The following is a 21,238-nucleotide window of genomic DNA, read 5'->3' on the forward strand; positions in this document are numbered from 1 at the left end:
TGCGCAAAGCAGAGCCTACAACACCCAGCACTGGCAAGTCCCATCCAAGTACTAACCAAACCTGACTCCACCTGGCTTCCAAGATCCATTCTGCATTAGGACCACACAGGTGAACCTCCTTGCCTCTATGGAGGGACATGGATTATGAGGCAAATTTTTGTATGTTTGGTTGTGTTTTTTTTTTTTAAAATACAAGAACTGATTTTTAAAAATACATGAGGTGAAGGTACATGAACTCAGACATCAAAGGATATTTAAGAGAGATCCTTAAAAGTTTGTGACCATAGCATGATTATTGAGCAAAGCCTGGGGAATCTTAGAAAATTAGCTTGCTTTGCTCAAAATTTATAGTCAAATCCTGTAGAAGTAAAATATTACTTCATTAAAAATGTGCATATCAAGACAAAGAATGCATTTGCAAAATTAATACCAAGGTATTTAACAAAAATTGTACATTTTTTTTGCAGGTAACCCGAGGAGGTCCTAGAAGTTAGCTGTAGTAACAGTCAGCCACTGTCTGACAGCAAAAATTTGAAAAACATTCGTCTCTCCACGCTACAATGAAGAAGTTTCATCCTGTTTGAAGGGCCAGGACTCTGGTTCATCTACATGTAAGTCAAGATTTGCTGACCCTTTTCTTATTAATGTTAGTTCTAAAGGTTTTCAGGAAGATATCACAGGATGAGAGCTCTAATTCTGAGTTCAAGTATAGTTTTGTAACAATATTTATTAAGTTGATATTATTTATGCCACAATTGGAACAAGAGATAACAGATCCTTTCCTTCCAATAATAAAAGCAAACAAACTACTACTGTTCCAACTGATGTTGTTTGAACTGATTCTACACACAGCATTTTGGTTTTTATAATTCACCAACTGTGTTTTCTATTATCTAATAAACAATATTTGAAATAAGGCATCTTTGCATTTCCTTAGTTAAGCTTTTTTTTTGGTAAACAAAGGCTTCCATTTCAGGACTTTGGTCTGTCAATATTTCTGACAATTTTGTTACATGCAGAAGCCAAACAGATACAACCACAGCTAATTCAGGTATCAGATAAATATTTACCCATGTGTATTTTTGAACTGACCAACTTAAGTATAAGAACTTCCATCATGGTGAATCCCCCCCACATACCCCAATCCAAATTCTTACCTTCGCAGTTTTAATATAGTGGCTCAAAACCTCAGCTCTTATTTTTAAAGTTTGTGCATGTAGAATCTCTCTAACAACCCAGAAGCTTACCTAAAAAGAAGAAAATTTGCCTTTTTAAAATACAGAGCTTCAACATTACACTTTTAATACTTTTATTTCATAAGTAATACATTAGAAGTCTCACAGCATTCAACTTCCATCTATAAAGTTGAATACATACTAGAAGATGCAAATGCTTATACTATAAAACCCCAACCAATATAACCCAGACACTAATAAACTTTTTTCAAAGTGTTTTGCTCTGTTATTCTGCTCATTCTTACCCAAGATACCTTCTACCATTACCTGGTCAAGCAGTTGCTTAAATCAAACTAATAAATCCAACTTATACTTAGAATTGAATCTTTTATCTTTCATAACTGGTAGCCATGCATTCCACTATTTTGTTGGAGAGCGCATGTTCTGGTGCCTGCTTTTCCCGGTAAGCGTGTGGGTGGGTAGAACTTGTCAGCGTAAAATCTGTCACATCAGTTAGTTGCGTACAAAGACATTGGGAACTGTTTTTCTGATGAGGAAAACCCTTCTGCTGCTAGTACACCTCAATAAACCTCAGCAGAATGAGTTATGCACAATCTATGCAAACAGACTTGTTTTCAGGCTAAGTTTGAACATGAGATCTCACAGCCACAAAGCAAAAGGCAAAACTCTCAAGCTTCAAACAATGTTCTCCCAAGAAAATAAAATCATGAAGAAATTTTATTAAGAGAGTCTACAAAATGAAGGAATAAAAAACCTAAAGTTGAATTATATCCTTTGATTTTGCTTTTCCACAGCTTCCGAGCTGCACTAGTCAACTTGCAGATGAGTTGAACAGCTTCAACTACAGTTCACTGACATTTCCAAATCCGCAACACCTCTGAATAAAAATAATAATCAGACTGATATCACCTGAACAAAACAGGAACATGAGGTAGGAAGCCTCTGCTATAACTTGGAGTTCATAGTTTGTACTCTTATTGCTGGCTATGCTGATTACCTGCTAATACACAGCATGCTACCGTATTTATCTGTTAAGGTTTATAGGAATAACTTCACTGTTGTAGAAAAATCACTGTTCTATTCAGTATGGTATGAAGGATGGATGCTGCATTTCGTAGTTACATGGATGCATCACAAAAGCTGTACTTAATAAAACATTCTTGAACAGGTCTAAATTCTAATCTTTTCTCCTCCCATGACCTCTGCCCTCATATACTTTAGCACGAAGCAGAATGATAGAAAATAAACGTCTTCATAACTGTAATGAAACAACAGCAAATAATTAGCAAATGGTAACAAATAACATAGCTTTTATTCATGTATTCACTACAAGTTAGGAAAAATGAACAATTAGCAAGATACAGCGTGACTGCCATTTACAAAGCTACTGAAAACAGTGTATGAAATGCATGCTTTCATACAAAAACATCTTTCAACCTGTGATGCTGCCTTGATTTTTAAGAGTGATGCTAAACCACTTATTGTAAACTAACACTGCGTACACATTCATGTTCCTGCCTAAATTTTCCAATTAAAAAAATGAAATATCCTGTTTATCCTGTTTCACTTTGTACATTATGACAGCGCTTTATACAGAACAGCATGAGAAGATCCGCACCTCCACAATTGCTACATTTTCAGTGAAGTTACAGTGATCTGATGAGAACTGGGATGTCAAAACACAAGAGTTCTTTGGAAGCAGAAAATGGAAGAATTACCAAAAAAACCCACCAAAAAACCCACAAACATCTTGCTTAATAACTGCTTTCCCTTGGTCTGTTTGTCTAAGGCTGTATTAGCTAGGAAAGAATTAGCCATGGAGCTTAGTTTTCTTTTTCCTTTCTTTTCTTTTTTCTTTTTTTTTTAAATGAAGTCTCTCCAGATAAATTGTTACCCTGACAAATATAAAAAAATGGTTCTGTGCAAACAGCATTACTATAAAATACATAAGTACTGAACACATAAATACTACAGTACAGTACTTCAAAATATTGTCAAAGAAAAGTTAAACCTGAGTTTGATGTGCTGCTGTAGGTACACAGCTTGAGAAAACCAACTTTTCCCTTGACTGCTGAACAAGTTTCTAAGGAGATACTTTCTCTTTGAAGATCAAGGCAATTTAAATTTTTAACATAGACTTTCGTATCATAAAGAATCAGGTAAAGACAACACACATATTACTATGGCTTAAAATCCCAAATCTCATCAGTCTCAAGTTAACAGAACATCGATGTAATAGGAGACTGCTTGCAGTAGGCCAGACTATGAAACACTTGCTCAAAATACAAAGCAATGCTCAATCATTTTCATAAGGATGAAAAAACAACCAATTTACTATGTTGGCCCTGACTTCTATGGAAGTTCATTAGTATCATAGTGACATAAGCACTGTGCCGCACAAGTACTCTTGTTTACTCAAGGAAGCCTGGTTTCCATCCCAGTCCCAGCCAGGCCCAGTTTCAACACTTCCAAGCTCTTGCAGGAAAAACAAACCAGAACAAAATGCAAAACTTTCTTCGAAGCTTAGAGCTATCCAGTCCTTTCATTGACAGAGTAAGCAGGAGATAAAGAATTAAACACACTTAACCATTTCCACTCCAACCACCTCCACTCCTCTTTGATGTGATTTTACTGGCATTGACATTGGGTTTGGGCTGGTCTTGTGTATTCACTGGTGTCTTTAGACAGCATTCATTCCAAATATTGAAAGATAAACAATTTAAATAAATCCTTTTGTTTCAATAGGCCACTTTATTTTATCCAGGTTCATTCTTCACAAAAATCACACATATTTGTTCCACACATATTTTGTGGTTATTTTGCTTCAAGTCCTCTCTCACTGCATTTAAATGTTACTATTTCTCACACTGTCCCACCAATATCAATCAGATAGACGACCCACAGCCTCTGGGCATCAATGCCTTTAATACCAGTTCAAGATAGCATTTAACCCTTGACCTTAATGGAAAGAATATAAATACACAAATATACGTCAACCTAGAAAAACATGCTTAACTTTTAAACGTATCTTTTCTTCAATCCCATGTTTGCCTTATCTGAAATACTTATTTTGTTGTACTGGTGCTTTTAACTTCATAGCTGTTGGTTCCAAAACTAATCGTGCTTTCTGTGCTAGTTAGTAGCTATGCAAATTCGAGACCTTCTCTTTAATAGAGTTTCTGGATAATTCTTCCAAATATCTGTTTAAAAACATTCTAATATGGTACACAAAAAGCATGTAATATAAAACAGACAGTACTGACCTTGCATTGTTACCGCTAAGGTAGGATTCCTGTCTTTTTTGTTCTGTATCCAAAGGAAGCATACTAACCTCTTCCCCACCCCATTTTCTAGTTTCTGATAGCCCTAGTAAAATTTTATTATCACACTTCACTGCAACTCAGCAACACTACAATATTCAAGACAAACTTCTCCTACATAACGTCTGCATTTTGTTAAAAAAAAACCAAAACCACCACCACCAAAACACACCAAAACCACAAAAAACACAAAAACCAAACAGCTTCACAGAGTTAATAAAACAAAAAACTTGCCTTTTTCAAGTGGGTTCCTTGGCTTTAAAATTGTTCCAATGTATTCAATCTAGTTGACAAGTTTCTTTAATATTTTAAGCTCTGTGGCAGCACAGTTCCACTTCCATTTAAATAAAAACCTCAAGAAAGAGGTTTTTAATACAGATACTCTTATAACCAGAAGAGCAAGTTACCTCTACATAAACCACGAAATGTTTTCATATCAATTTCTAACAGCAATCTTCAAAAAAAATACACTCCTCTTTGTTTGAAATTTATGATAGCCATTTGTTTTCAAAAGATAGAGAACAATGGTTTAGTAAGGAAGCAAAATTGACAATTTTACACTGGCAGATTTACCAGTTACAACAGTAGTAAGCAAGTATACAACTAACTTTTAGAGGAAAGCTGAAAAAGGCAGAGTTTTTAAAAAAATATGTAAAGAAATTACATACTTAAAACCAATACTTAATAGTAGATGTGTAGATCTATGGAGTACCCCGTAGCAATGTATTCTTCAAGAATAAAAGAAACCTGGCATGGAATGATTCAATTGATTTCCCTTCCCTGAACGTGATCTGTTTTTACAGGCACCACATATAATTATCACATAACTAATGCTGGAAATACACTACTTCATTCTCAGTGGACTGCAATTGACTACACATAATCATTACTGTTTCCAAAATACTATCAGCAGATCAATTTGCTGTGAAGCAGCTGTTAGTGATTTAATATTCTCTTTACTTATAAAGTGAGAGCTGTTCATGGTTTTCTTTTGGCACATTGGGGGGAAAAGGAAAGAGACAGATGCATAATGCATAATTTAAACCCAGTGAAATTTCAAAGGTTGACAAAAGTTTGATGAAATGTGTTCTTGCCTGATATAGTAAAAAGTGGCAATGGTTTTCCTGATTACTTACTTTGGGTCTAAGCATCAGAAACCGCCAGGTAAGTGGGGCACGTGCCCAACAGGAACTACACTCTGCTGAGCAAGCACCTACGGTAGAACTGAACGCCGAGACACAAATCAGACGAGGAAGATGAAAATTGCTTACTCCACCGTGCCTTCTTATTCCCAGCTGCCACTGTCTATCCCATAAGAATTCTTGGGTTTCACTGCTCCTGAAAGGATGGTGAATCTAAATATGATATTACTATTGGAATGAATGAGGCCTCCGCAATGACGCATTTGGAACCACAGGCCCACACCACATCAAAAATAATCCACGGTACTGTCTCAGTAAGTCAAAATTTGAGGTACTACCATGAACCTGTGACTGAAACAATACTTGCCCCTTTTCCCTCCCCTCTCCAGTCCCACTGTACTTCAAAGGTAAGACTGATGACTTTCCTTGGTACCAGAATAAAGGCTGATGCAAACTTCTCGGAAGAGAAAAATATATGTTCCCACAGCCACCAAAGCAGCATGCAGCAGTTTCCCAAAAAATCTGTTAGAAGCAAACTTACCCAGCATCTGAGTAGACATTAAATAGCTGGGCTTGTTTCCTCTTTATTACCTATTCTTTGACTCTTCAAGGCAGAGTTTCTCCTACAGGCTATATCAACATTTTTCAAATGACACTTTAAAGAGCGCAGAAACAAACAAGGGAAAAAAAGAAATAGGAAAGAAGACCGAGAAATGCCTTCACATTTTTTGGCTTTAAATGCAGTCCAAGAGACAGCCTAAGCACTGCAACATTCGAATGTGATGGTGCTGACAATGTGAAAAACAGAAAGAAAAGCTACTTGTCCTGTTCCAGGTGATTTAATGGTAAATTGCGATGGTTCCAAGTACTTACTGTCTGCCTGTTAAAAAAAAAAAAAAAAAAAAAAAGAGAGACCTTTTCCATTTCTTTGGAGATAATCAATGGAATAGAGCCTCAAACTGGCCTGTCTTGATTACGCTGATGACTCCACAAAACCCACTGACACATCAAAGACACACTCCAGATTTCACCACTGTTCTTGTCTCGGGGTGTCCCAAGGACAATTCATATTACTGGAAATGTATTTCTTTTAGACATTAAAAACCAGCAATAACAGGCATCTAAGAAAGGGAATCTTTTGTAGCAGCCAATGTAATGTTTGAAACCCAGTAGGGAAATGAAAGCCAGGGACAGATCCTGTCAGATGGAGGTCTTCGCTGGAGCTTAAAGACAACAGAAAACATGTTTTTCAAGATATTAGGAAGGCTCTTCAGAAAACATAAGCAAAGACAATCTTAGTGAAAGAACCTGTAAGCTGACAGAGGGGCACATCCAACTTTTATGGCTGAAGAGAAAGCACACAAGTGGAGTGAGGCTTAATTACAAATCTAAACCTTATGACAAGAAATTTTGCAGCTATATTTGTGTACGTATCACTATATGGAATAGCTGTACAATGAGAGTCAAAGAGAACTATAAACCACCTATCATGGCATCAGTCTCAACGCTATTACATTCTGTTTGTGTATTTGTTGCTCTTCTAGTATTCTCCCAAGATAAGCTACAGAAAGGGAGGGTTCATAAATAAGTCTTAGTCCCTTTCTGACTGCATCATTTCTAACAAGGCCTTCAGATGCAAAGCCAAAGGGAAGGGAGAGAAACAATACAAGAAATTCTATAGACAACTGCTCAAAGCCAGTCAGAGTGCTGCATTTTATTCAAGGTTCTCCTTTACCTTACTGAAAAAACTTACAACAGTAATGTAGGTCTTTTAGTCCATTGAAACATACTGAACAAGCTCAAAGACAATTGAGGCACTACAGACCTTTGAGAATCACCTAGTTTTATAGTTTCTTTCAGATTGACCTATCTTTCAATCAAAAATAACAGTTTTTGAAACAAATGAAGCATAGTAGAAAAAGGAAATTAAGACTGATGAAATAGCCAGTGACTATCAACAACTATCTAACATACACTCTGAGGTAATGAAAATATGTAAGGCTCCCTTTAGCAGCTAGCAATTCTTTGCAGGGAAACAGGACTATCAACTATTATGAATAAATGTATTACTAAAAGGCAAGTATTTCTAGCACCTTATTCTCCTTACTGCCTTTGTTGTATGCATATTGCCAGTTTTGTATGGATTTCTATAAAAACTAAGACTGAAGAAAATCAAGAATACCACCCATCAATTAGTAATGCAGTGAACAGATTTCATAAATGTTCCACAGAGCAAAATACAGAAACACCCTCTAAAAAATTAAAATCTGAAATGGTCAAAAAAACCCAAAAAGTCATTAGGATGAATAAGAAGGGGAGACTGAAGATAGGATTATAATAACAAACTAACAGGATTTTGTTGGCATAATGGAATTTCTGTATGTTAATCTAGAAATACTGTATCTAGTTTTCCAAACACTATTTATCAACAGAGTTAGCATTTTAGCTACATTTAAGGTCTTTAATAGCTACATTTAAAGTGAGCTGTAGAAGGCAAACCTCCTTCCCTCATTCCTTAAGATATTTTACAGGTTAAATATTTTTCAACAGCTGATCTGTAATGACAAACTGTCAGTTCGCAGACAGCTGACTGCTTATTCCCGTGATAAGGTTTCCCCTCCTTCCTTCTTCTTACTAAGCATATTTTACCAATTCTTTAATAAGTCTGAAGACTTTGTTTGGTCAATTTCTGCAGTTCTTTAGTACATTATACAATAACAAATAAGCCATGTCCTTCATGAGGTACACTGCCTAACATGGCCCTTACTATAAAAACATTTCAGAATACTCAGCAAAACAAAATGTTTCTTTGAAGAGATAACTTACATGAATAAATAAGACAGCAAATGTTGGGATCACTGGCACATCAGTGAGATTAGTGCAAAAAGTATTAGTGTAAAAGTAGCCTCAAGATGCATATGTAGTCCAATAAAGGAATGATTTCAAAAGCTAGATCAGGAAAATTTCAATGAAATGCAAAAAAAAAAAAAAAAAAAACAAAAACCACCCAAACACTCAAACCAAAAAAAACAAAACCAAAACCTCCCAACCCAAAGTCCCCAGGCTTTCAATAGATAGTACGGACACAAGGAGTTTGCAGTGTAACATTTTCTCTTCAGTCAAGAGGAGAATCAAGCAAGCGTCTAAAACCCTTGCCCAGACAAGCATTTCAATCATTAGAAAGTTAAGAAATATTGTGTTGTCAACGAGAAGTAACAGGATTTGGTCATACTCTGAATGTGAGCAATAATGGAAAGTGAGAAAGTACACAACAATTGATAGAAAAAAAACACCTGAAGAAATTAGGGGTTTGGTCTGAGTTTTAGATGATTAGCAAAGACGTCTGTAGATCTGAAACTGGGCACAGAAGATAGGTCTGGAATAGAGCTTGTAAGTTTGAGACATCATTAAACATTTACAAGAGAAGAGATGAGGGTCACAGAATTACTTCATCTGAAATACAAAATATGGCATTACATAAAAAAGCTTTACAGTTTTGGGACTTGGTTAGCTAACTACATAGCTGGAATCCTACAGCTTTAATTGTGGAGAAAGCTAAAATTCTGACCTTATTTTAAAAGTTGATTTTACACAGAGAAATTTTTAAGGAAGAAAGCCATAAATCTCAAATACACCACCTCAAAAATTATGCCAACTACAGAGTTAAAGAACAAGTTTTGTACAGTAAAATTGTTTAGAATTGTTAAAGTTTGCCCAGAACCACTTTAGAAAGGTAACCATATCAACAAAAGATTGCTATTTCTAGGGACAAAAACATCTATGAGGAGCAAAAGACACTCAACTAACACAGAGAGAAGTTACATCTAATTACTACTCCAGAAATCCTGTATGGTAATAAGCCTTTAACCTGTAATGATGATTCAGTCTTTATGTAAAGGACAGCCAGCATTTATGGGAAGAAAAGAAAAATAAAGAAAATATCACTTAATATTTTCCTGTTTCATCAATAACTGCTATTTAAAACACACACATAGCTACTTCTTCAGTACTGTTTTGGTCTTTCTGTATATCCTGAAGATGAAGAACTCCTTATAGCAGATACTTTAAGGTTTCAAGTAATCAGCTGTGAGCAGTAACGAAAGTGATGTGCCAGAACACTTAATTCCCCAGACTTTTAAAATGTGTATATGTAATGACACTGGAAAAAATAACTCACGTGATTGAATCTTCTGGTGAAAGCAACAGCATTTGGTGCAGAACTGTATTTCTCTTTTTTATTCCAGCCACAGCTTGCCAGCTCCTGGAAGAACAAGGATGAAATTTCATTTTTTTTTTTTTTTAAATTAGCGCGTAACACATGTCTAGAGCCAAGAGCATATAGAGAGACAAATCTTAGTCTCAAAATAACTAAACAGAGCAATAATACATTGAAGTAATAAATATATAGTTACACTTTTTCAGAGTTCTTGTGTAAATTGAGATTTCACAAGTGTTATTTCTGAATTGTTTTGAATGATTAGATTTTTTACAATTAATCTTTTGTTGAGTTGTGGACTTTTTTTTTTCAGAATCAAGGTCTTATTAGAAACCAGTCAAATAATTCAAGATCCATACTGTTACCACAGAAAATCCTGCTTTAAATGTTAATGTGAGCTAGGGATAGCAGCATATTCTTTTGTTTTTAATTGCTTTCTAAAGATATTTAAAGAAGAAGACACACCTTGTTGACTCAATCTAGCCATGTTGCATTATTTCAACTTGACATGTTGCATTAAAATTGTCGTCTGTTGCAGCAACAATAAAAGAAATACTACTTCCAGTTTTCCCTTCTAAAGGAACCAATTTTATTTTAAGTTGAACAACACTCATCACTTAAGCTTCTAGTTTGGTGGTATAAAAGGGAACAAGGGGACTTGCTTAAAAAAATAAAAAAAATAAACACGTAGTCCCTGTACTTAATTCCCCCTAAAAACTGTAGACCTCAACAATAACAAATTACTTGTAAAGCCTGAAAAAGCATTACTTTATAACTACAAAGTTACAATGTCTCTTACTTGTCTGTAAAACTTACTCAGCAGTTGGGAAACTACATTAACTTCCTCGGTATTTACTATCACTTAATTTCATTAAAGCAGCTTTAATTGCAATCATAAAAAACTAAGTGTACCAATGAGCTCTTCTATTCAAATACAACAGCACACAGAATAGATGCAAATATATACAGCATACAGCACACCGCCTACTCCACAGTACTCGCAAGATAATCAATACAGACAGCTTAATTATTCAAGTGGCCTAAGACCAAAGTACAGCCTTTTGTTTTTACTTATTCATGCTTTCTTTCCACATCTTCCCCTCTGAAGCATTGTCAGTTTTATCACCATCTTGAAAACTGCTTACTGAAACCAGCACAGACTCACAGAATCATAGAATGGTTTAGGTTGGAAGGGACCTTGAAGACCATTGAGTTCCAATCCCTCTGCCATAGGCAGGGACACCTCCCACTAGACCATAGAATTGTTGAGGTTGGAAGGGACCTTTAAGATCTCCAAGTCCAACCATTAACCTACCCTGACAAAACCACTTCTAAATCATGTCCACAAGTACCACATCTACCCTTTTTTAAAACACCACCTGGGATGGTAAATCCACCACCTCCAGTCTATTCCAATGTTTGATAAACCTTTTGGTGAAAAAAAATTTTCCTAATATCCAATCTAAACCACACCTGGCATAACTTGAAGCCATTTCCTCTCGTCCTATCACTTCTCACCAGGGAGAAGAGGTCAGCCCCCACCTCTCTACAACCTCCTTTCAGGTAGTTGTAGAGAGTGGTAAGGTCTCCCCTCAGCCTCCTCTTCTCCAGGCTAAACAACCCCAGTTCCCTCAGTCATTCCTCATAAGACTTGTCCTCCAGACCCCTCACCAGCTTCATTGCCCTCCTCTGGACACGCTCCAACACCTCAATGTCCTTCTTGTAGCAATGGGCCCAAAACTGAACACAGTACTACTCTAGGTGGGGCCTCACCAGTGCCAAGTACAGGGGGACGATCACCTCCCTAGTCCTGCTCACCAGACTATACCTGATACAGGCCAGGATGCCGTTGGCCTTCTTGGCCACCTGGGCACACTGCTGGCTCATATTCAGCCAGCTGTCCACCAACACTCCCAAGTCCTTTACTGCCGGGCAGCTTTTGAGCCGCTCCACCCCAAGCCTCCAGCACTGCATGGGGTTGTTGTGATCCAAGTCCAGTACCCGGTACTTGGCCTTGTTGAACCTCCTACCATTGGCCTCCGCCCATTGGTCCAGCCTATCCAGATCCCTCTGTAGAGCCATCCTACCCTCAGCCAGATTAACACGCCCGCTTAGCTTAGTGTCATTTGTGATCTTACTGAGGGTGCATTCAATCCACTCGTCCAGGTCATTGATAAAAATATTAAAGAGAACCGGCCCCAGCAGAGTCCTGGGGAACACCACTTGTGACTGGATGCCAACTGGATTTAACTCCATTCACCACCATGACCAGGTTGCTCAAAGCCCCATCCAGCCTGGCCTTAAACACCTCCAGGGGTGGAGCTTCCACAACTCCTCTGGGCAGCCTGTTCCAGTGCCTCACCACCCTCAAAGTGAAAAATTTCTTCCTAATATCCGTTCTAAATCTACCTTCTTCCAGTTTGAAGCCATTCTCCCTCCTATCACTACATGCCCTAGTGAAAAGTCCTTCCCCAGCTTTCCAGCTACCGTATAATGTAGATAAGATGATTCAACATGTAACCAATAATTGTGCCATTTAAGGTAGTCATAGTTTAACAGAATTTTATATCTGGATATTCTAAATTCTAAAGTTGTGTTTTGGTTTGGTTTTTTAATCCAGAACTTCTTAACATCTTTTCAACCAATGTCCCAAAACTACTAAAGAGTCTCACGCCAGTCAAGAGAGACCTTGAACTCTTCCACTTGTTCAAGTTTGTGATGTGCTGGTATTTATTACAGAACACTCAGAGATGGTCCTGTCCACAAGCACTGGGAAGAATGCAGGGTCTCTAGCTTTGTATTTAGGGCCATTCCTTCAAATTTCACTAGAAAGTTCTGCCACCAAAACCTATCAGGGAAAATGCTGCATGTTCACCACAGGAATGCATGTGCCCATTTCCATATATCTGCACTTCAATGACTATGAACAAGACAACCACAAAGCTCCAAGTTGCTCCTGTTGCAAAGAGTAGGCCATTGGAGAAGGAGTCCAAGAGACTCTTGTTTACATTCTCTACCCCCAACATCTCGCAGTGCTGCAGTTTCCATTAGAATAATAATTACAGCTCTGCACTTGGGATAATACAAGGTGATTCATCCCTACTGGCATCTGATAATTACAGTTTCCCCGTCCTTCCTAAAGAGCCTGTATCCTTCCATTCCAATACTCCAGACATAGGAGCCATCCCACCGTGTCTCTGTGATGCCAATAAGATCACAGCCCTGCAGTCAGGCACATGTCTCTAACTCTTATTTATTCCCCATGCTACATGTGTTTGCATGGAGGTGTTTAAATTGGGCCCCCCATGAAGCTGACTTACTGGCTGGAGTGCCTGGAATTCCTTTGTGCTGCACTCTACGGAAAAAGAGGGCGGAAAAGATGATGAACTCAGACTACAGGAGGTAGGAGGCAGAAGTTGTTGTCAACTGGAGACAGAGTACAAAGACTAGATCATAACAGATTTAGTGTTAAGATAATTTGAAAATACATGCGTACAGCAAAGAGAGGATAGGTATGGGACTGAGATGCTTCCAGAGTATACGGGGTCCCAAATAAAATGTCAGGGCCAAAGGCACATCCTCTCCTACACGTGCCTGAAGCTCAGCACAGAAGTAACAGACAAAACAGTCCTGATAACTGCTAGCGGCAACAAAATTGAGAGTCCTTTAGCTCTATCCACGTTCCTGAGTGAAAGTATATAGCATTGGATACTGCAAAGCAAAAGATCCTGCTCCTGACTAGAAAAGTACACATCAAAATCCTTTTACAGAGGTGCCAAGGCACAGCTATGAAGACCCTCAGGACCTGTGCTATGAATTCAGATTCTCCAACAGCTTAACCCAACAACTACACCACTGTTTAGGGACAGACACAGGAGAGGTACAGACTCCGCAGAGTTCACAAAACCTTTTCCCCCCCTCCCTTTAGTTAGTGTAAGAAATATAAAGAAGGTGCACATAGCAAATACATATGTATATTTGTTACTTCAACTTGAACCTTTTCTTCTAGCTCCTGCACATAGCTTCTCCATCTCACTTGCAAGACCTCTCTCCCCTATACAGCCAGCTTTACTCTCTCTTGACTCTAAACTAAAAGTAGTTTCCCTTTGCTGCCTGTCCACAGTTTCTCAGCATTATTACCTGATCAGTCTGCTTCAGGGGACACTGTTGTTCACAACCCTCTTCCCCCTTGCTAGAACCTGCTTGCCTAAAATCATTGCCCTTGACACTGCTCATCCCACCACCCTAAGATGCCACCAACAGAAGAGGATCCACCAAGGTTTTGCCTTCACTGCATTTGGTCTGGGAAAAGTATAACGCAACCCTAACGTGCATGGACCTGACTCTGCACACACTACTGCAATAAAGCATACTAATTTGCTGAATTGGAATTCAAAAACCATTCTTATACTTCTATAAAAATACTCACTTCGCCAATTAAAGATACCATGCCTCCTATACCATTACCCTAATTAAGATATGTTTCTTTGATCTTCCTCTAGAACTGCACTTCTTCTGCCATGAGTTTTAAACCTGAATTATTAACAAGGATTATTTCCTTAGTCTGCCAGTCAACGGAAGCACAGGAGCTACATTACTACAACTACCAATTTCTTATTTTGTGTAATTTATTTAAAATGAGGTGTAAGATTGATAGACTTATAATCAAGAATACAAAAGCTAAACTTTCTTCGTAACTCATTTTGGTTTTCCATAGAATTTTACTTTCTTTAACAAAATACTACAGGAGTACTTAAATTATAACCTGTACTACACGGCAGAAGGAGAGACTGTACTTCTCATTAAAATCTTCATATACAGGTCAAAGTGAAAGTTTCAAAAATAGGAGGAGATAAAAAGCAAAGATTAATAGTGGAACCATTATACAACTTCAGAACAAGTAAAGATGAATATTCAATACACAATTATTTTTTTTTTTTCGCTGCCTAGCCTAATGAAACAGAGGGGATGAAGTTCAAGGCAATAACCCAGAAAGATTTTTCAATGTGAGTACATATGGGTAAAGAATTTTGGAGAATGTATTAAAATATGTAGAATAACTAATCAGATTTTCCAATAAAAGCAAGTTAATGTGTTCTGCAAGGGGACATCTGGCAGTTGGTTAATGTTAACATAGCTACCAGGAGCACAAATTAGCAAGTCTACGACTACCTTTCTGTTTTATAGTCACCACTCTTTAGAAAGCCACAGCCACTACAGGAAAAAGAAAACAAAAAACCAACACACCACTTGTCATTCATGGGCAACAGATGGAAATCATATGATTGACTTAGGGAACTCCATCTTTTTTGTTTCCCAAAAATGAAAATGCACGTTGGCTACTTTCATACATACAGAAGTTTATGCAGCAGAGTGTGTTCTTTATTATCTTCATTTCTTATACTGCACCCCCCAATTACTAATTAACAAAGAAACAGCAATTCCTTCTACTTTCTTTCCTCAGAAGTAACTTGCAGGCACTTTTAACGATGAAGAAATGTGGTTTCCAGTATCACTTGGAGTGATACAGTCTGCTTAAAGCTCAGGCAGAGGATCATGTCACTATAAACTGTCTAAGCCATGGTAACTGTTCAAGTCCATGCTTCTGGCTCACCCTAAATGTGAAGTGATCCACTGTACCTTAATCCTGAGTTATGTGGGCTACACTAAGCTCCCTGTCTGACTTTTCCTGAACATGACACAGGAAGCTGTAGTGGGTAATGTGTAGGAACTCTAGAACACACTGTAGTAAATTTGAATACAGCCACAAAGAGTTACTTTTTTTTTTTTTGCTACAGATAGAGGCAAAAGTCTGTAGAAGTATACAAGTGTGTACTATGAGTACATTCATTGATTTTGAAGCTAAAGGAAAATTTACTAGATATCACTGTAAAAAGTGTTATTCAGTTGTTTTTTGTTAAGATAAACAAGATGAAATTCTGATGTTGCTTTTAAAAAAACCTCAAACCTGCAATACTTTAGGAAAAGATTTTAACACAATGAAGATGATGCAACACAATAATTTAGATAGTCAAGCAACACTATCATATTTAAAGAATACTGCTTACACTTGCTAAGATGGAGGAAATTCATCTCCAGTTCTTTTAAAAATTAAGCATCTTGGAATAAATCTTTCAGAACCCTCTTTGCAAGAAAACATGCAAACGCATTAAATGCTAAAAATATTCATTCATGTTTTGTTCTACAGAGTTTGGAAAGCAAATTGAGATTCATGCCCTGTATAACAAAGATTTGTTAGTAAGTTACAACGATCTATAACACCCAGTTTTTATATCTTGGCACACTGGGAAAGATTTTGTTCATCTCCCACAATGCATATGGATGAGAGCTGTGGAATTTCATTCTAAAGAGAATACCTCCTAACACTGATATTAAAAAACCCAAAATTCTATCAACACCTTTTAGTTCTCATAAAAGGGCTTCTAAACTGCAGCTTTAACACAGGTTAAATCAGCTCAACATTGTTTTGTTTTCTAATTACAAATTCAACAATGTTTGAGTACACACATCAAGATATATGTAAAGATATGTAAAGACCTGAGAGTTAATCTGCATGCCCCTTTTCCATAGGGGATTAACACAATTTAGAGGCACATTAGATACAAAATGACAGACCTCTGCCTCCCTGTGAAGGAGCACTGGTGGACAGACAATACTTCCATGCTGTCAGTGCCTTCAACTGCTTTTGTGCAAACACTTGAGAAGTGTTAAAACAGCTACCTTTCCTTACATGGATATTTTCCAGTGAAAGCATCATGTGAATTTTTCTTATGCTCTACACACTGATTTCTTAAAAGGCATTACTTTCTAGATATATTCACCTACTCTCCCACAGTTTTTCTTTTAAATAAGTTCCATTATTTTATTCTGCTTTCTTCCTTTATAGTTTCCAGTAAGTTAGAAAAAACAGCAAAATTAGATGTGCCTTCTTGACATTTCTTCTCAGCTCCCAGAGACCTTCTGTAGGTCTGCTCAAGCAACAATTTGAGATACAGGAGGCAGCATTAAAAAGGCAAAAAATTATGAGGTATGGAGTATCGGATCACTGTCACTAGATGTAACTTGCTGGCTTCCTTATGGTTGTTACACAATTGACTGCTCATCCTGTGCAGTGCTGAAAGCAGATTGCAAAGAATAAACCACCATCAAGCTCAAACAGTGGAATTTCTTTATCAGCAGATCATTAGGAAAAGTCCTAACTAGTTAAATTGGTGGCTTGATTTTTTGTTATCCAGTTCTTTGAAGCTCAGTGTAACTAGAGACCAGGCACTGTGTAAAAGCAACCAGAGCTGATTCAACTTCAGTGTGAACACTATATAGCAATAATGCTTAACATTAGAAAGTGTGCACAAACACACACAAGGAAACTACTTAAAAGATTCAGATAAAAGGGTAAAATGCTTTACAGTTTTCGGAAAAAACTTCTTTTAAAAAACAGAGATCCCCTATTAGAAGATCAGGAAAAACATATTCTGCCAATTAAAAAGACTCTAAGGACACCCAGAAAAAAAAAAAAAAGCTGGAGAGATCAAATGAGAGGTTCTTCGAAGGATTAAAAACAAACACCAACCAACAACAAAACAGACAAAAACCCAACAACCCACCCACCCCCACCCCCCCCAAACCACATGGGTTGGGAAATAGCTTGCTGAAATCACTAAAGTTAAATCATGACGTTTTCAAGTACAGATCAAAAGAAAGCCTTCAAAAAAATTTGTGGGTACACAAATGATCAAATCAATAGTCACAACCAAGAGATTCAGCAGGTTTCTCCACTTGAAGCAAAATATTCTTCAGCATGTCACAAGAGTGACATGACAAAAGCCTGCTACCAATAAGATAGCTTATGATAGTCTAAAGGTGACTGATGAGCTGAAAAATATCTCCACCCTAGTGATAAAGTGGATGATAAACTGAAAAATAAACCTTCAAAAGCACAAAACAATGCCCATAGGGAAATACTAATCACAGAGAAATAAGGATAAACAAATTCATCATTTATTAGAGTCACTGTGAAGATTCTGAAAACATCAGTTCAAGTCAGGCTGCAATCACAAAGGAATATGGCATTATATAAAACCAAAACAGAGAACACAAATCATCAATATATCCACAATCACACCCATCTTGAATACAAGATGCCATTATAGCCATTTTTCTTTTTCAAAAAAAAAAAAAAAAAAAAAAAAAAAAAGGTTATGAACCAGTTAGGGAAACACAGAACAGGATGAGGTATTGCATGAGGTATCAGGAGCCAAAAGCTAAAACATTATGATCAGAATAGTCAAATCATGACGTTTATCATTCAGGAACATTAAAACCTAGATACTTCAACTCTAGCACCAGCTGAACGTATTTAAATACCAACACTTCATTCCCCAAACAAACTATGAGTTCCAGATATTTTTGTGTTATAAAACCTTCTGCTTCAGAGCTATATGAATTGGTAGAAAAATTAAGATTTATTGACATACTTACACTTTGCAATTCCAGAATTTATACACTGGCAAAACTTTTTTCATTTAAATTTGAAACCAAAACCAATGAACTACTTACTTCTGGCTGAATTGCTTTAAATACAGGGACATCCATTAGCGTTATCTGACCCTGAAACAAACAAAAAAAAAGTTCAGCTCAATATTAGCCTTGCATTCCATTAAGTTGCTGTGCTGCATGAGAACGGTACTTGCTCTGTTTCCTTTTATTATTTGAGTTTCATTTTGTAGCTAATTTCAGAGGTTTCGGCTCCTACCACAGAGCCGTCCTGAAAAACCAGAGCATAAAGTGCTCCAAACTTTACATTTAATAAAATAAAGAAGTTATGAGAAATTATTCTCAGGAGCATAATCCTGCAGTTATATATGCAAGTCTGAGGTTGAACTCAGAAACGCTATAGAAGAAGCTATCCAAGAATACAATGAACTAACTTTAGTTGCTCAAGGGCAGTTTCTCTTCAAACTGAATCTTAGTCTAGATGTTACTCAATTCTACTGAAAAATCCCTAAAATTCTTTAATCAATACTTGGACCATATCTGAATAACTAAGTTAAGTAATTGTTCAGTTATGCAGCAACAGTTAAAATTAAATACAGCCATCTCACTTCCAGCAAGTCAGAACCAGTAAGTACATTTTCATTCTGGGATGTCTGCTTAGCTTTCAAAGGGGTAAAGGGGAACTCACAGAGTCAACAACCAGGTTTTGCATTTTGAAACATTTTCACTGAGCCTTATTTTAAGCATACAATTGAGGATTGCTTTCTGCCTATGTATCCAAAAGAAAGAGACTATCTCTTTCAAAGAGTACGTAGGTAGCCCAGAAATGCCACTGCCATCTGAGTTAGATACTGCAAATACCCTTTTAACAATTAATTCAGAGATCTTGTTCAGTTTCCTCAGATGTGAGCTGCACAGCTTTATTCTCACTTCCTTGAAAACGGCAGTTCCCCAATTTATACACTCTGCGGTACACACTGACAGCTTTGTGACTCTCACAAATTGCAGTTTCCATTGAATGCCATTGTTGGATAGCAGAATAGCTTCTCAGATAAAGTCAACCTTGCAGAAAAATTCTAACTAGGATGCTCTAGTTGAAAGAAAGCAGGTGCAAAGAGATGCACCTGCTCTAATGACAATACCTGGTCTAATGAGATGAGAAGTGATGTGTTTTGCCAGACAACCAAATCTACATTTTTGTAGCAGATCTCCTTGACCTCTAAACCTAGTTTTAGGTATGAATTCTAGCAATTAAACATGACCATAAAAAATTTATATAAATCAGTCCCAGTTTCTGTAACTGACACACCACTGGACACAATCATCTGGTATTCTGCAGTGCAACACCACGAAAGTAACATGCCCTTTATGAGTTTCAATTTTACAAACTTTCTTGCCTGGCCTCTGGTTTAGTTGGCTTTAAAGCTGTATTAGATTTTTCTAGTCTTGGGCTAAAGTGACATTAAATCAGATCAATTAAATAAATCCACATGTTCAACTACAAATAAGAAGATTTACACTCAGAAATGTACGTCTGAACACCTTTGTAACAGTAAACCCTGCACAAACTTTTACACATACAAGACATTCTTGGTCCTCTAACATAAACAACACTTGCATGTGATATGAGGCCTATGATTTGCACCCGCCATTCATTAATACCCATAAGCTATTTAACTGCCAACTTAAAAATTAATCTCCCAACTGCCGTTTTTAAATGTGATTTAACAATCAAGTGATCAGCTGCAGCATCTATCTCGACAGCACAAATTATACTGTACCTTTAAAGTTCAGATGAAGTCAAGGACATCAGACAGACATACCCCCTTCCCCCACAATTTGTTTTAAGCAGCAGCAATTAGTAATAAAAGAAAGTCAGGGATATAGTATGCCAAACAACTTTTGCCTTCAATATAACTTCTGTATTCCCTTGCACCCATAGCAACTACAGTAAAATATATATAATAAACTTCTGCCAAAAACAAAAGACACCTTTCAAACTGAAAGCAACCTTGCTAACTGAAACCATTCTATTCTTTTATTATGAGGCCTATGAAAAAATTACTCTTGAAGGAATCAAAACGGTTTCTTTTCCTTAAATTAAAGACTCTCTCAGCTTTTTTGTTTGTTTTGTTTTTTTAAGACCATCAAGGTCAGAAATGCAGAAATCTTCACACAAAGCCTTTTTTCAAGCCAGGTAGTTTTATCTTGCCACAAAAAGTACCGACAGCAACAACTCACTCCTGGCAATGGAAGTGGACAAATTTGTGAAAGTGCCCCCAGACAACACAAACTATTCCAACAGCGGTTAATAAAACTTTCCTTTGGAAGGATTCTGAACGCATGCATAGACAATGCTGGTAATTTTTTGTGCTATTTCCCACTTTTCCCTAACCCTGAGCAGGTTACCTTGGAAACGACAAGGACCCTTGAACAGTGACAGGAATAGTTCCTTGCCAAAAGCCACAACATGCTTGACAATGCTCTGCTATAGGTGAAGGGTACAGCTAGAACTTTACATTGCACACAGAAGAGCATCAGAAACTTCTAAACTTGTCATAGATGTCATTCTGGGTGAGGTTATGCTGTATCTGGGTAAGCAAATACAGCTTCATCTTGACAATTTAATAGTATGCCCTCTTATTTATCTACGTATAAGGCTCTTTTGAGGAAACAGATAGGCAAGGCATGTCTTTACTGGGGCAGGGAAAGACATCCAACAAGTAGGGGGAACAAGATTTTTCTCCACAAGCATGATATTTAAGAAGGGGGCAGGGAAAACCTGGCTAACTAATTTCTAGAGTTAAAATGGACTTGAAGCTAATAATCAAGATGTGTTCAGAGAACACT

The 21,238-nt window shown here is 37.2% G+C and overlaps 1 protein-coding gene across 2 annotated transcripts in view; it reads right to left on the bottom strand.

Moving 5' to 3' along the window:
• Positions 1 to 21,238, bottom strand: part of RALGPS2 (Ral GEF with PH domain and SH3 binding motif 2) — a 100,170-nt gene that overhangs the window by 67,425 nt on the left and 11,507 nt on the right. For both annotated transcript variants that reach the window (XM_009892850.1, XM_009892849.1), the window contains exons 3-5: positions 18,452 to 18,502; positions 9,836 to 9,919; positions 1,158 to 1,247 (exon numbers count right to left, since the gene is read on the bottom strand). In XM_009892850.1, the coding sequence (XP_009891152.1) occupies positions 1,158 to 1,247; positions 9,836 to 9,919; positions 18,452 to 18,502 (225 nt within the window). The remainder of the gene's footprint in view (positions 1 to 1,157; positions 1,248 to 9,835; positions 9,920 to 18,451; positions 18,503 to 21,238) is intronic.

This window comes from Charadrius vociferus, unplaced genomic scaffold, assembly GCF_000708025.1.
Source record: "Charadrius vociferus isolate BGI_N301 unplaced genomic scaffold, ASM70802v2 scaffold39, whole genome shotgun sequence".
Lineage (NCBI taxonomy): Eukaryota > Metazoa > Chordata > Aves > Charadriiformes > Charadriidae > Charadrius > Charadrius vociferus.